The 15,485-nt window shown below is 34.5% G+C and overlaps 1 protein-coding gene across 1 annotated transcript in view; it reads left to right on the top strand.

Moving 5' to 3' along the window:
* The first annotated feature begins 979 nt into the window (after window positions 1-979).
* The window catches only part of LOC141448767 (solute carrier family 7 member 14), a 71,940-nt gene continuing 57,434 nt past the window's right edge, over window positions 980-15,485 (top strand). The window contains exon 1 of the mRNA XM_074117368.1: window positions 980-1,581. Within this exon, the coding sequence (XP_073973469.1) occupies window positions 1,556-1,581 (26 nt within the window). The 5' untranslated portion in view covers window positions 980-1,555. The remainder of the gene's footprint in view (window positions 1,582-15,485) is intronic.

Below are 15,485 nucleotides of genomic sequence, written 5' to 3' on the forward strand. Positions count from 1 at the left end.
ATAAATTTCAAGAAAATTACTAGAGAGGAAAAGGCGTTTATTGAATAAATTTTATGTTTCAGGATATTTTAATAAGGAAGTAAGTTAGAAAGACAGGTTCAGAGATCATCCATAATTACTCGTCCACTAACAGAACTGGTGATAAGTTAGGACAACGTTAATAAGAAAACTGGGAACCAGGGGATGAAGAACAATGGCTGCTCAAAAGGCTGGCTTAAAGCCCAGAATGGAATGCTTGCCAATTTCACATTAAAAATCCATTTGATCGAAAACATCTCTGGACTAAAACATTTGATTAACTTTTTAATTTTGATTTGACAACATTTGACAAAAATTGTCTCATCAAATTTTTTGAAAAATATTTATATTGAAGTAAGAGCTATGTACCAAAACAATAATTGCCATTTACATAGAAATAAGAGTTTCTAGTGGTTTAATAACCTTTTTATATTCTAATATAGATTTTATATTTTTTGCAGGTACAAATGGCACAGTACATAGTATCCTAGTGAAAAAAATTGAAACATAATGAGGTAGTAACGAAGTAGTCGTTTGACTGGAATGGTTTAAATTCTGGTGTAGAACGATGTGTTGGTGAACCATTCAACTTGAAACCGTGCAGCCACATTGGTTTTGTAAATAATGTCATGTTTTAAAGGAAATTTTTAATGCTTAGTGTGGAGGGTACCAAATGAAACAATGATTTAAGGAGGTGCTGAAGGGACTGTCCCACAAGTTAACTATTGAGAATATCTCATGTGATGAGTTTCAGTTGTAGATTTGAAATAACGGTTGCATTTTCAGTTTAATTTACTGAAGTTACAAGTTAATTGTTGTGATGTTGTGTTGGTACATCAAATTAGAGCTTAAAGAACGAGTTTGCAATTTGCTTCCTTTCTCTAGGTCATATATTAGAACTTAGTCAAGTTTCTGTCCTACAGGTGGCGCTCGTTAGAGATAAAGCAGTTTACTTAAGGTGGCCACTAGTCAGCGTTACCATCGGAGCTCAGAGATGTTGGTGATGAAGGGCGCAAGTCCTGAACAGAGAACCACTGCTGTTGCCTACTCACACTCCCCGCCCCCAACTGAACAGGGTCGATAGCCGCCTCCAACAAAGTGGCGCGGGAGTAGACAGGCGAGAGCAGTCCTAACCACCTTACCGGCTAGTATTAGTAACATATTCATATTAGAGGCTTTCATATATTTAAAAAAAAAAGTTCGACTTTTTTCTCTCTTAATTCGGGCAATCCAACTGTCAACAATACGTCTCAGTTTTAGCGTCCAAAATTTCGAGTTTTGTCTCCCGTCTAAATGTCGTTGACATTCAGCGATTTCCCTGCTTTTCCCTGATAACAATAATTCCTTATCTTGGGAAGGGTAATTCCTCCTCTCTTCACTCACTATCTGTCCCTCTCTCTCCTCCTGAACCCTTTCAAACTTGTGTTAAGTTCCTCGGGACTCTAATAACATCCTGCCACTCTACTTCTCCCAAATATCCTTCTTGTCGTCTATTCATTCCTGTTTGTATTAGACATTATTGTTTTATTTATGAATAATGGCTGTGAACTTGGAGGAGATCAAGTAAGTCTTTAATATAATATTCTGAATATTCATATGTAATTATGTATAAGCATGTAAATAATTATCATATTTCTCCTTGGTGTAGTGTTGTGTGAATGTAGGAGAGTTGATTCCCGTCTTAGTGGTCGCAGGCTGGAAGTTCCTATTCCATACTAGGTCACCACAGACATACCTGTTAAACGCCCCCTTATGTATGAAACGGGTAACACCCCCTACATTTCCACACATTAATGAACTTTTATATTTGGTTTTCTTAATTAAATTTTGAAATAATACTTTCAACAGTTTTTGTATTAGGTAATATCTGTTAAATTGTTTGTTTTTTTCTATTTGTTTTATATCACAACTGCTAAACTTCACTCTTTAAAAATTTCTTTTATAGAAAAAAAAATTAAATAAATAAAAATAAATTAGTGCTATTTACATACTCATAAATAGACAATAGTTATCAACATTACAATGGTTTTTCCCTTCACTATTTTATAGTTTAACTCTCTACCTACCTACCTCCAAGAAAGAGGAAAAAGATTTGCAAAACTTACAGATTTTTTTATTTTGAATTTTTAACGAAAATACACGTTTAAATGTCATCTGAGTCATCAGTAATATTTTTTGGTGAAAGGACTTGTTACCGAGAGCCTGTTCAAAAGGCGAAATTGTAAAAGCATCAGATTTCATCAATTCGGATGACTCGTGCCCTTACTACACAATCAGGTCCATCACTTTTATTTAGGAAACTTCATTTTTGGGGTTTCCAAGAGAGAATTGATGTTAGCTTCCCTTCAGTTCATTGAAGTACATTTTTAGGGCAAACTTCTGTGTTGGCAAATAATAAAGGGGTAGAACTTTATGAATGTTCTTAGCACTGAAGTTAAATTAAACATTGTTAAGGCAATGCAAAAAAATCACAAAAAACTTGATCAGTTAACAAATTTTAGCCAAAACTACAACTGGAAACTATTTTTCACGAAGGAGTCTTTATCAATTTATGTTTAAAGAAATGCAAAGAACATCCTGGATGTACGAGTATGAATGTGTTTGAATTACCTAGAAATGCTCCTCGAATTCTTCGAAAGATTTTGGACTGTATTGTGTGCGAGTAGATCGGAAGTGCAGTGGAGCCCCACACTTCTGCTCCTATGTCTATGTCGGTAATAATTTGTTAACCAAGTCAAGATTTGATATGCGTTAAACTAGTCTGTTTTCATCTTAACGTTTCGAGTATGTGGGTTCTAGTTAGTTTCTTGTCAAAACAAAGTCCTCATTATTATGTCCTAAGTATTATTTCAGCTGTTGGAATACTCATTCCATTTAAAAGATGAACAAACAGAGCTTAGGGTAAACGTTGCACTTCCTGCATATTGTCATTCTTTTATTAGAAATATCCGGAGGCCTGTAAAAAGCTCGGAGCGCCAATGAACTGAGATTTTAATGCGCCTTAGATTAAAAAAAAGAAAAAAGGTGAATAACAGTTATTTCAGAAAGTACAGAGTGTATTTTTAAAGTGACAGATTACACGAATAAATAAATTAGCAGATATAAAACATTATGTATTCATATGGCAATAAGCAATGAATCTTCTACATGACTGTCCCTTCCACTCGCTACTCGCACTTGGGGACTCAAGTCGTACGCCCTGAGAACATGAATAAATCAGCTGCGGGTTCAGATATTAATAATTTTTGTTCATTATTTTTCTATTAACAAGTTCTTATTGTAATAACAATTATTTATTTTTGATGACAGGTAATTTTAAGTAATAACCAACTTGTTTGAAATGGCTTCCTCCAGCTGAATAGTTGAATGAAATGTACCCAGTCTGTTCGCCCATTACCAAGCTTCAATTTGCAATTTGTTTCCTTTTGATGTTGGAGATGTTTACAGCTGAACCTTATACGGTTTTAGTAACGTGAAAAGTGCCTATTGGCTGGCACCTAAATGTGATCTTGTTCTTCCCCTCTTTCCAAACACTTAATCCCTCTCAAAAGATGGGAAAGAAGAGTGTAAAGATTGTATTTCAGAAGTAACCTTCCGGTCTGTTTAAAATGTTGTTTGATATCCGTGAGCTCCAAATCTCCCAAACATCCGCTTTGGTAACTGCCCCAAATCATCTAATACTGCCTTTGTCGGCAATACTATTTATGTATAATGTCATTCCATGCTAATTTCACTGATTAAATGGACAGTAAAGGTTTGATAGGGCTCCTTAATCGAGGCGGTGCTCTAGGCGTTGAAGAACTTAGTGATCGTGTAAAAGGCGTGGATAAGTTCCAGGATAGTATTGTCCTCCAGTTAGATTTAAAGATCCTTAGGACAGGATGATTTGAAAATCAAAGGGAGAGAAACCTCCAGTTCCTTTGTACGGAACATTGTACAATTCATGTATAATAAAGGTTCTTTACAAAGAAAATAGCGGTATAGAAGGAAATCTAGCAATTATGGTTTTTGTGATCTTTTACTCCACGAAATAGAGTACTAGCGATATTTAACTGCTATAAAGAATGCAATTGGAAAGAGTATTTCCCAGATGCTTTGCGATCAGCTAGCAAGAAAAATAACCTAAGAACATTACTTAACATTTTCCCGCTTAAACGTTTTTTACCAATTTTTAGCAGTTCCCGAAACAGGTGTTGCAGGTGAAACTTTATTTCATAACTTTGATCACACAACTTTCTTCCACTTGGATTAAGATGAAGTAAAAGATTTAGTTTTCTGAACAATTTGAGTGACAATGTCTGTGTTAGTTGAGTTAGTCCATAGGTTAAATCCTGACATCTGTGTACAAAATAGCTAGTACCTAAGTCGGCCGGGTTAGATGGAACCAATTTAAAGGAACGTTAAGATGCCATCAGGGACGTCTAGAACTACGCCATCCTGTGATAAAAGCGCCAGTAAAACGTAATGCCAAGTTACAGAGTTGTACGATCAATAAGCAGCGAATAAAAGTAAAAAGAAAGTTATTTTTAATTTATTTTTTATTTAAATCGCTTTTATTTGATTTCCTCTTTTTTTCCAAAGACATTAAATGGGTTATGTGTACAATTGGAAGTGGCGATTACATCCTTGAGAGTTCAGCATTCCAGTTTCAAGCATCCATTATATTAATTTTATTATCTTCTTCCCAATAAAACCGGCTTTAGTTTTTCTCGCTATTTTTATTTAATTTTATTTCCGTAGAATGACCACAGGAAGTGAGTTTGTCTGTTTTTTTTTTTTTTTTTTTATTCATTTATATTGTAAGAAAGATGGAAATATTGATTTCCGGTACAGGAAAATAGGGAATAAATTCAACTTATTTCCTGCCACGACACGTTGTCAAGCTGTTAGCAAGGTATAACTGGACATATATTTTTTGTTGACTTTTATTCTTTCTACTACTTCTTTTGAGTAGGCCTGCTTATAAGATGAGAGCTGGAGTAAAAACTCACTCGACTTTAACTTTATACAATGCTCAAGATTCTTTAAACTCACAACTTTTAAAACTTACTAAATTCTTAATAACATAATGAAGTTTGTAAAACATAAATTAAAATTTTATTTATTACGTACAATGGCAAACAGGTGAGTGAATTTCAATGAGATTTGACCTACGGTTGCTCTGCTCTGGACAAGATTTTTATTCTGACTAGTTTGATAAATCTTAAATTGTCTGTTTTGGAGTCAGAAATTTATTGTTTTCTTTTGTTGGTTTAAAGTCTGTTTTCAACACTCTTAACCATACTTCTCTTTTTTTGAAGTTATTCAGTTGGGTGCCTCTTCAAAGTTTATAAGTGCTATACAAAACTTTTACATATTTGCGACCTCCTCAGCCTGTTCAGATAAAATATCCGATTATTTTTAAGTATGTTCAGGTGTGTGCTGTATCGTAAACAATTAATAATAATAGGGAATTGAAACTGTGTAGTAGGCGCTAATGGCCACAGACGTCGATGCGCCGGGAAATAAAAAAAAAATAGGGAATTTCTTTTTATCAACAAAAGTGCCTTAATTTTCAGTTCAGACCTCTACCAACATTGTGCACATATGTATATTTATGGCCCTGCAATGTTTAGAAGAAGAAGAAAAGTCTTTATGACCAAAATACTGTAAAATATTCTCATTATAAAAAACAAAACATAATCTTTTTTTTTCTATCTTTTGAAATTTATAAATTCATTGAAATTTACTTATATCTCTACGAAAAAAACTGTATAACTTAATGTGTACGAAATAAAGGCAAAAACACTTGATCCAAGACCGGCAGTGTGGAGTACGGGCAAGATTCTAATTAATATTTAAAAAATAAAAAGTATACACATCTAGATTATTTCTTTCCTTACATTTGAATTTATACAATTTATGATTGAAAAAATTTAAACAATTATTGATATAGCGATGATTATGCGTTCGCAATTTGATACCAGAAAGAAATTAATCTACAAACAGAAACAAATTTATCTACTTTTCACTAGCATTATAACTTTGTATGTAGTCTGTATAAGCTAGGGCCAGTACAGACCTTCGTGCAACATATGAAGTTAACGAGCGAAATTAAAAGGGACAACGCAAATTATAGAGTATTGTTCATCTTTTTTCCTGAGCCTGATTCATTAATCCAATAAAAAGTGATGTTGCCAATTTCAATCGTAATTTTGTTTTTTAGTATATTTTTTCAAGTTTACTAATTTCGTTTAGGATACAGTAGAATTACTTTCTTAATGAGATTGTTACCGGGAATCTATTTACAAATAATTTAGGCAACATGATCTCTTTAAGCAATAATTAATCATTAATAATTAACAGCTATTTATAATTAAGCCACCTCCCTTACACGTAGCATACCTCCACGTTATTATATCAGTCTGTGAGGAGGGCAGATATCCATACCGAAAGGTTGCCATATATAAAAGGTATAGTTTTCAAGACTTACAACTATCAAACGAGATTTTAGAACTTAAAATAATTAATAAGCTTAACTAATTAATGAACTTAAAATCATTTAACCACGTTAAAATTTTGATTCTGTAAGTTCTCGGATGGATCTAAGACAGAAGAAGGGATGGGACTCTAGGTCGTATGACGGCAGTCCTAGGCATGATGACTCCGTGACCTAGGATAACTGAGCACAGGACTCAAAGAAGTGTTAGTTGTAAGAAATTGGGCCGTCGGGATTGTAAGAGAGGAGAGGGTAATCAATCCCAGCGAACCAGACTGTGGCTGTCAAGGGGTACGAAGTTAATTCCAGTCAGTGAGAGGCTTTCTAGATATTTTGATGAGTATTGCTACTGAATGAGTGCCTGGCCATTTAGAACATAATAGCATCCGGCCTGGTTCTTTCCAAGGTGTTGGCTAATTAACGGCATAACAAAGCGCGAGCACACAAACAGTGGTGAAAAGCTCAAGCAAAAGAAAGACGAAAATGTTCATTAGTCACTCCATCTTCACCTTGGTCACTTCATCTTGGTCTGTTGGCGGGAACAAGAGCCCAATACATTTTATGGTAAGCCTATGTTGATTTTTATCGGATAGTTACAATCATTTACAGTTTCACCAATCGCACTTACAGAAGGCCGTGTGTTTACACTAGATTTTTTTCCAGAGTCAGTTAGTTAAGCGGAAGTTGTAAACTCGGGGAGGGGGGATCCACAGCGATTACTGAACTTCATTTAATATTTTAAAAGTAATTATAAGTTTCATTAAACTAATCGTATAACTTTGCGTGAGTTTGGGTAAAAATAAACATTAATTACGCGTAGAGAGGGGATAGAATGGGCGGTCCGACAGATTTATTATCCAAGTTTTATTGGCTGAAATGATTAATTTTTAATTAATATTTACTTAGTAGTAGTTACTCTTGTATAATATTTATTTTTGTACTTAATATAGTTATAATAAATTATATTTTATTTGTCTAGATGCAACTTAGTATATACGTCACTTTTTTTTTCTTTCTTTTGTTTGTTTGTTTTTATTTTATTTTCGGTTATTCTAGAAAATCTAAGGTTATTACAACTGTCCAGATTTATATTTCTATTCTCTTCGCATGTACAAGCTACAAGGTGTCCTGATCTAATCCACCAAGGAAGAATGTAGGAGCGGGTCACAAGTTCGGCACAGCTGATTTAGATGAGCACACAATATAAAAAGAGAATTGGTGCCTGTTTAAAAAATAGATTTAAAAAACCTTTGTATGATATATAACACTTTTATTTTATCATTTACAACTATTATTTGGCTATAAAGATTACATTATTCAACTAGCAGCCATTGGAGAAGAATAGGAGAGGGCGTGGTCGCCATAAAATTTCCAGCTTCTGATTGGCCAATTCAAACACCCATATTTTATATCCCTTCCTGTGGTTTCTGATTGATTAATTTTTTAACACTAATTATTTCATCGAAAAATACAATTTTGATTTTGTTTCTATTTTTTCCTTCATAGGTATTTGATAATTCATCAGATTACCCAATAATAATTAAATTAATAATTCATTGGGTTTATATTATTTATTCTCTAGAGGGAAAAAATTGTTACGTTTGTATGACTTATAAGAAAAAGAAGGAAAAAAACAAAATCTGCTAAAGATGTGGGTCAGGAGAAGTAAGTCTGGCATGTGATGATGTTAATAGGGCGGATTGCCTTTCAATGGAAACTGGTTTCCCTAACAATATTAATAAACATGTAGATAATAAGGTGATTTGAAGTTCAATGCTAAGAAATACCCAATCTGGTCAATAATGAAGAAATCAGACAGTAAAATTATGGTGAAAACATTCTAAATTCTTTAATACAGCTACGAGATCGGAGACCTTGAACCTTTTCTCATATCCCAATCAGTCAGAGATCAATAAGAGATAGCTTCTTCTTCAATCTCTCTTTCTTCAAAAAGGTCTACTAGGAGTTGCATTATTTAGAGACGACTTGTGGAACCACAATGTTCAAGAAATCCAACCAGGAATTTGAGAGATACGCGTGAAAAATATAGCGGCTTCCTTCTATATAAACATTTGACCCCTTCCGAACTCAACTTTGTAATAATTTACTTATTAGGTTAATGTGAATAAACTGTAATAGTATCAAACCTAAAAAATCAATTATAATCACAAGAATATTAAGATTTGCCATTGCAATGGAATGTTGGTCATTTGAGTGTCTTCACGGGCATGATTCTAATCGCATATTGCACTAAAGAAGTAATGGCCTATTTTTTTCAGGCGGGGCTTAACGTCCAACCACCAATTAGGTGTCGTGGACGGAGGCGACTAGCAAACATACTTTACTGAAAATTTCTTTTATTAACCATTAAATAAAATCTAAGGCCTAAGACCGGGAATCGAACCCAGTACCACAATGCATATTAGCTTTGTAGGTCTCGCCTCTAACCGCTCGGCTACTGAGGCGCCTCGCATATATATAAAAACAGATTTTAGTTTTTTTGACAGTTGAAAACAAACGTATCTACCTCGCTAGTTCTCAAGGTTTATTTTATTTTTTATTATTAATTAGTCCATGACTCTATTCCTCCTGACCAAGCCCTTGAGTGGAAGGAAAATTCTCTACACCAATCTGATGAATAAACCGGACGGAAATAGAAAAAAACACGCCCTGCGACAGATAAAATTGGCGAAATTTTCCGCATAAATGGCCGTCACTGATATTTCCTCTTTGAGTTAATTAAGTGCACGTGTATTGCCAAAAAAAGTATACGAAAACGATCCTGTTAAAAAACTAAATTACTGGCTTTTAGAGCAGTAGATAAATTAATATTAACAGTAGAATTACTTTGGTTTAAATTGTAATGTTGACAGGGTAAAAGTAATTAAAGTAAGCTAATGTTTAACATCTGGCTTATCGATCAAATGGATTTGTGGGCATCCGCGACTATCTATCCCAACACGTGAATACCAATCGCATAAAAAAACAAAATAAATAAATTAGTGGCCACATTTTGACCAAGTTATTTGTTTCTGTTGTGTAATTAATGTGGTAAGGTCTTTGTTGGCTAAGTGACATTTATGTCCTGTTAATTCTTAATACTTTTTCGTCCGTCCAAACTCCAAAAACACTACTAGTTCTGTGCGAATCCAGTCCAATCACCCAACCAAGAGAACTACCTATGAATGATCTCCAATCTCCAACAATGAGCTCTTAGAGGACGAGGAGGATTGGCTGCAGGAAGTTAGTCTATTCCCATAGTTTCTTAGAGAATGCACGGCTGTGATTCTAGACTGGCACTCATTTTCAGGTGACGAAGGATAGGTTCTCAGGAGAGTTTATGGCGACAAATGTTTGTGTTTTCAATCTCCTATTTTTTTAAGTTAACAGCGCTGAAGTTAGCGGAGAACCGATGGGGAACTCTACTGAGGGGGCACTTGTGCCGCTCCTAGTGACACAGTGTGTCTAATATGAAGGGGGCACCTTACTTTTCAAAGAAAAGGGTAAAATATTGCCGTTTTACTACTATTTTCGACCGTGTGTAGTGCCAGTTGTAATTCTGAATCTAACTTTGAAGCTGTATTTGTTTAGGTTATAATTACGAACGACACTCGATGAGTGTTAATCCTTTCTAAAACTTTAACAGAAAGTTTGGCCCAATCACAATACTCCCTGATCCTCCCACTTGGCAGTCCTTCAGAAAAATATAAATATTTAATTAAAGACCAAAATTCTTGTTTTAAATTATTTAAAAAAATTAAAATAAGGAAAACTAAGAGATTGTTTTTTCTTTCTACCTGCTGGACGAATAGCGGAGGCTATATTTTCTTTAGGCACGCAATGTAACTTTGTGGCAACAAGGAAGTCATAGGCCGAGAGAGCGACCTCGCTTCTACATTGATTACAAGATACCTGCCTCATCCATTACGCCTTCGCTTTTTTCTCTTAGTCTGTGACTTGCTTTTCTTCTGACTTCCTTTTAAGTAGAGTTTATTAAATGGAAAATTCGCTTGTGAAAACGCTCAGCAACAATTCTAAATTAAGTTCGCCCTGGAGGTAAAAGAAAAGGTTACAACCACCGTTGAACTGAGCACGTACTAAAACTTATCATTTTGATGTTTTCTGTTTGATGCAATGCACTGTTAGTTAGAGGTTTTAGATGTTTTTATTGTAGATTTAAGGCAGAAACTTTTACCCTAATCCTAAATCACGCCTAAACCCTGGATCAATTATAAATAAAAAAAACTATTGTTTTTGTGAACTTAATGTGCTAAATAGCTTTTTTAATGAACTGAGTAATATTTTAAAATTTTGAAGTGTAGCGAAATGAATTGTTCTAGTAAAATTAACATACGCTAATTTAGTCCAAAATTAGTGTTCATAGAAGACATAAGGCATGCATGCAGAAGAATATACTACGATTGTAGCATTTGCATGCGTAGTTTCATGATTGGGCACATCCAACATAATAGTTAACACAGGACAGACAGAGCTGACTGCTATTAAAGTTGTTGTTTTCCAATAGTGGAGAAGAATTCCAGAAGATAGTCATTTTTATTACTCCCTAGCTAATACGTTACTTCTTGAGCTAATAACCCATAAATCTCACTCAGCTAGAAGTGTTTAATGCATTTAATTTCATTGCACTACCAACCGTGTGAAGTTAGTTGGCTAATAATAATAATATTGTGAGCCACAATAGATCCAGTGGTGTAGGCCTTGGGCTGCCCTACTAGAATCTTAGTTGGCTACTGGTACAACTTTGCTACACCAAACTGCCAATTCACTGCTGCTACAGATAAGTACTTGTAGCTACACTAACTGTCAGTTTGGGCCCAGTGTTCTCCCGTACTTCTTGAAATTCTTCTCTTTTTTTCACACTAATTTCCCGTCTTGTCCGCGGTCGATATATTTCTCTTTCCTTTCGGAAATTACAGTTTATGTAATTTTCTGAACTTAGGTTTGTGCTAGTTTTTATTTAGTCTTAAGTTCTTTTTAATGACACAGCTGCACTACTGAAAGTTGTTTTATATTAAAATTGCTTTTTGTTAAAAGTTTAATTCAGCAAGGCTATCATCTTGCAAACCAACGTACAAAGGCAATATAAATATCAAAGGGCCATTCATGAATTTTAGAGTATGCAATTTTACAATTGCCAAAATGCTGAAGCACATTTAGAAATGCTCTCTTAAACCTTCCATACTATCCAAGCGAGATATGGTATGTTACTTTGTCTCCCCAGGGGAAACCACACTTCTCTAGCCTCTCCAAAGAGAAACACCTACCAACTAGACAGTGAGTAATTTAACCCCTCTTATTATCCTAGGTCCCTCAGAATCATAGGTCATTAATTTTAACGTACTAAACCTACTCACGACAACTAGCTACCCTCTAAACAAAGCTTTGACATATCTCTTACAACCCGCTATCTGAGGTGGCTGTAATCTGTTGGATATCCAACTGAATAGTGTAAGTGGCCCAACTTCTTACACATTGGGAAGCAGTTCAATTTTTGCCGGCAAGCTCTTAGTCAATAAGATCGTCCAAAAATATCGGGAAACCACTACGTATTGTGAAGGCGCCAAATTAAAAAAAAACTGTACAAACGGATTGTTTACCTGGGCCCAAAATCGCAAACACATTGTTATAATGTTGTTACGATAGGAATTCTTAGTCATTGAGCTTTCTTTCTAATTCTATAATAGTTTTCTTTTAGATATTATTGTTTAATGATAACATTTTCGTTCATTCGATTTAAGCTGGGTGAATAGAAATAAAATACTTTATGTAGAGGATAAAATGAAGTAAAAAAAATCTATGATAACAGAATAAGTTAATACCAAACTTACTATCCTCCTTTTCTGTTATCTTTGTAACGGAACCTCAACTTCAACTTCCTTTTCACCATTAGCAACATCTTTAACGGCAAGACAATCCATTCAATCAATGTAACAATTTTTTTAGAGAGTCAATATTTTTTCCGAGTGGTATGGCGTTTGATAAAGAACCAGATATTTCGCAAGACTTTGGATTCTTAAGGTTGAAAGTATCTATTAATGAGTGCCCAATAGCATAGTATATAAATATTTTCTCTTAATTTAAAAGCGCAGAATTCTTTAATTTATTGAACAGAAAGAGACTTCAACAAGTTTCATCTCTTCCTCAGTTATATTGTAACATTATGAGAAGCAGTTTGGAAATAAAAATATATTCAGATTTGTAGTAATAAATAAAAATAAAATGTATAAATTTTATCTTAAATTATGCAACTCCTCAGACGGGTCGTAGACTATGAAAAATGTCTTTAGATTGTTTTTAAAAATTGGCTTTTATTGAGCTGTTGTAAATAAATAAAGACAATATTAATAAAATAAATATGAGAGGAATGGAGATCTGCCTGAAAGAAGTAGGCAGGAAGTTCAGATGGCACATGCGACAATTGTCCAAGGTGGTAGTGTATCCCTCCAGAAAGTCAAGGAAGCGGAGACCACCAAGTCGTTAGGAAAAGAAAGAGCTGGCTGGGAGGATTGGCAGGATAGAGAAATGCCAGCAGCATTTCTGGAGAGTGCTGACTGGAGGCAAGTACTTCAAGCAACACTCAGTCCTTGTGACTAGGTGGTTATTACAGAAGAAAACAATGGTCGTTTCTAAAAAAAAAATCATTGTTTTATTATTTCGCTTTTAAATTGCAGTGAAGACAATTAATAAGAGATAATCTATTGAAAAGAAGGTTTTTGGATTTATATCTTATAAAAAAGGCATTATGCTTGTAGCGAACTTTCTAGTTATCAATATTGTTTAGGTGATAAATATTGTAATTAATACAAAAACTGTTTTAGTTGGATCCTGTGGACTTACCTTTTCGCTGCCTAACTAAACAGAAGTAGACCCTAGTCTCTCTAAACTGTAAAGCTTGTTTAGGCAGAATGTCTACCACCTCTATTACTTTGGTTATATGAATAGATGTACATACATAAAATATCTTCAGTGAGATTAATTTTAACATTCACAGATAATTTATGTTTTACAATTTATATAAATATAAATGCGCCAGCAGCGTGTTTTGCTAATGGACCATTTAATGAAATATATTACTCTAATAAATATATTTGTATATCAAGTAAACAAACCATAATTATTCACTGTCCTGTGACTTAAACCGATCTTGACACCATTTCCTCTATCTGCAAGTATTATCCTAACTTACAACTTTTCTCCAAACCAAGACTTTTTTTCTAAAAAAATATATATCTGTTTCTCTTGCATGAGACGAGGATTGCGGCTTAGGGTTTGGAAAAGCGTTTAATCTCTTTGTCTGGAGGAGTACTGGGCAGGCTCAGCAGGATCTAGCTGCTGATACGTGTCACCTTGACGGTGTACAATATTCCCTACACCTGGTGTTTCACTGTGAATCCCATCTCTTTATTCATACCCACTGCCCTCCTCTTGTTCTTATGCTTTCCCGCGCTACCCACAGAAGCACACCTTTAAATGAATTATTTAAGAGTGTCGGTAGCCGTGGCTACACTCTCGCTCTGGACATTGATTGTTCCTAGACCTAGCCAACTATAGAAGAAATATGGCTGCCAATACTGCCCATTACCACCCACTCCACACTTATTTCGAGCATCAACAAAAACTAGGACTTTCTTTTCTATTTTACACTCTAGTTTTCTTCTCTATTTATAACCAGTATCTTTGCCAATACTTGACAATCCACCTGCGTGAATAAAATGTAAACGATTCTAGTGTCTACCCTCACTTAATTCATTCTCTTAATCCAATTATAAATGTTTACTACCAACTATCAAGTGGAGACACTCCAGGTTCTGCTTACTGGATTGCAATAAAAGAGTCTAGAATATTTCTTCACAACTTCTGAATCTTAGAGTATTATGAACACTGGCTCAAATTAAGGACACTCTTTCTTATTAAAATAAGTGAGCAGGAAGTAAAGTAAAGCTACAATTATTAGGAAGTTCTTTTGCTCCGAGGGCATCCGAAAAGTGATTTCAGAACAGTTTCTGAAAGGGCTAATTTAACATCAGTGATTCTTAACGCTCTGTAAGCAGCATGTTGGGTTTCTGGGTAAGATATTCTTCTTTAGAAAATGTTGCTGAGAAATTAAATCATTACGAGCAATTCCCGGTAATAATACAATAAAAGCGCCCAAATCTACCTCAAAAGGCCGTCCTCCAATATATTAATATCCCGCCCACATAATTCCAACATGATTAAATCAGCCATTTGGAACGTGCGCTGGGGATTCTGATCGTCCTGTCTGGTCCCCAAATCTTTTATAATTGCCTTTCTTGCCCTCATAAACAATCAGGATGGCCCGCAGAATTTCCTTGAATTAAAAGTAATCGCCTATTTTTTCAGGCGGAGTTTAACGTCCAATTACCACTTGTCTCTTAACCCCCTCGGCTACCGTGGCGCAGTAACCGATGAAGTTGCGATTATTGCTAGTTGAAAACTTTTACTAGAATTTTCTTGATCTGGTTTTTGCAGGAAAACCAGTATGCTATTTTTCTTTCTGGGAAAAGCCTTTCGGAAACCCCATCAAAAACAATGGGAGGGGGTCTAATTAAGACAAACAAAAATGTAACAGTCGAATACTGCGTTTCATCTAGCAAGACGTTGTCAAGTAGAGATCAAAGTAAAAAGAAAAAAAATCAAAACTGAATACAATAGATGGCCACTGAGCTGTGCTATAAACACATAATTTAAATACGTGCATAATTATAACAAGGTTATAATTATAATAAATTGATTTGGAAAATGTTTTCATCAATGAGACAAGGCTAATTCTTAGAACTGTTAAAAAATTCACTGAGGCCAAGAGCTTATAATTTTACGAGATGATTAACCCTGTATTAATGCTAAATAAAAAAAAAAAATACTTAGTTTTTACTAATTACAATACATTAGAACAAATACGAAATTAAATTATTAACAATGATAAATGGAGAAACCTACTAACAAAAAC

This window comes from Rhodnius prolixus, unplaced genomic scaffold (assembly GCF_049639745.1).
Source record: "Rhodnius prolixus isolate KJV_2025 unplaced genomic scaffold, Rpr scaffold_2, whole genome shotgun sequence".
In the NCBI taxonomy this organism is placed as follows: domain Eukaryota; kingdom Metazoa; phylum Arthropoda; class Insecta; order Hemiptera; family Reduviidae; genus Rhodnius; species Rhodnius prolixus.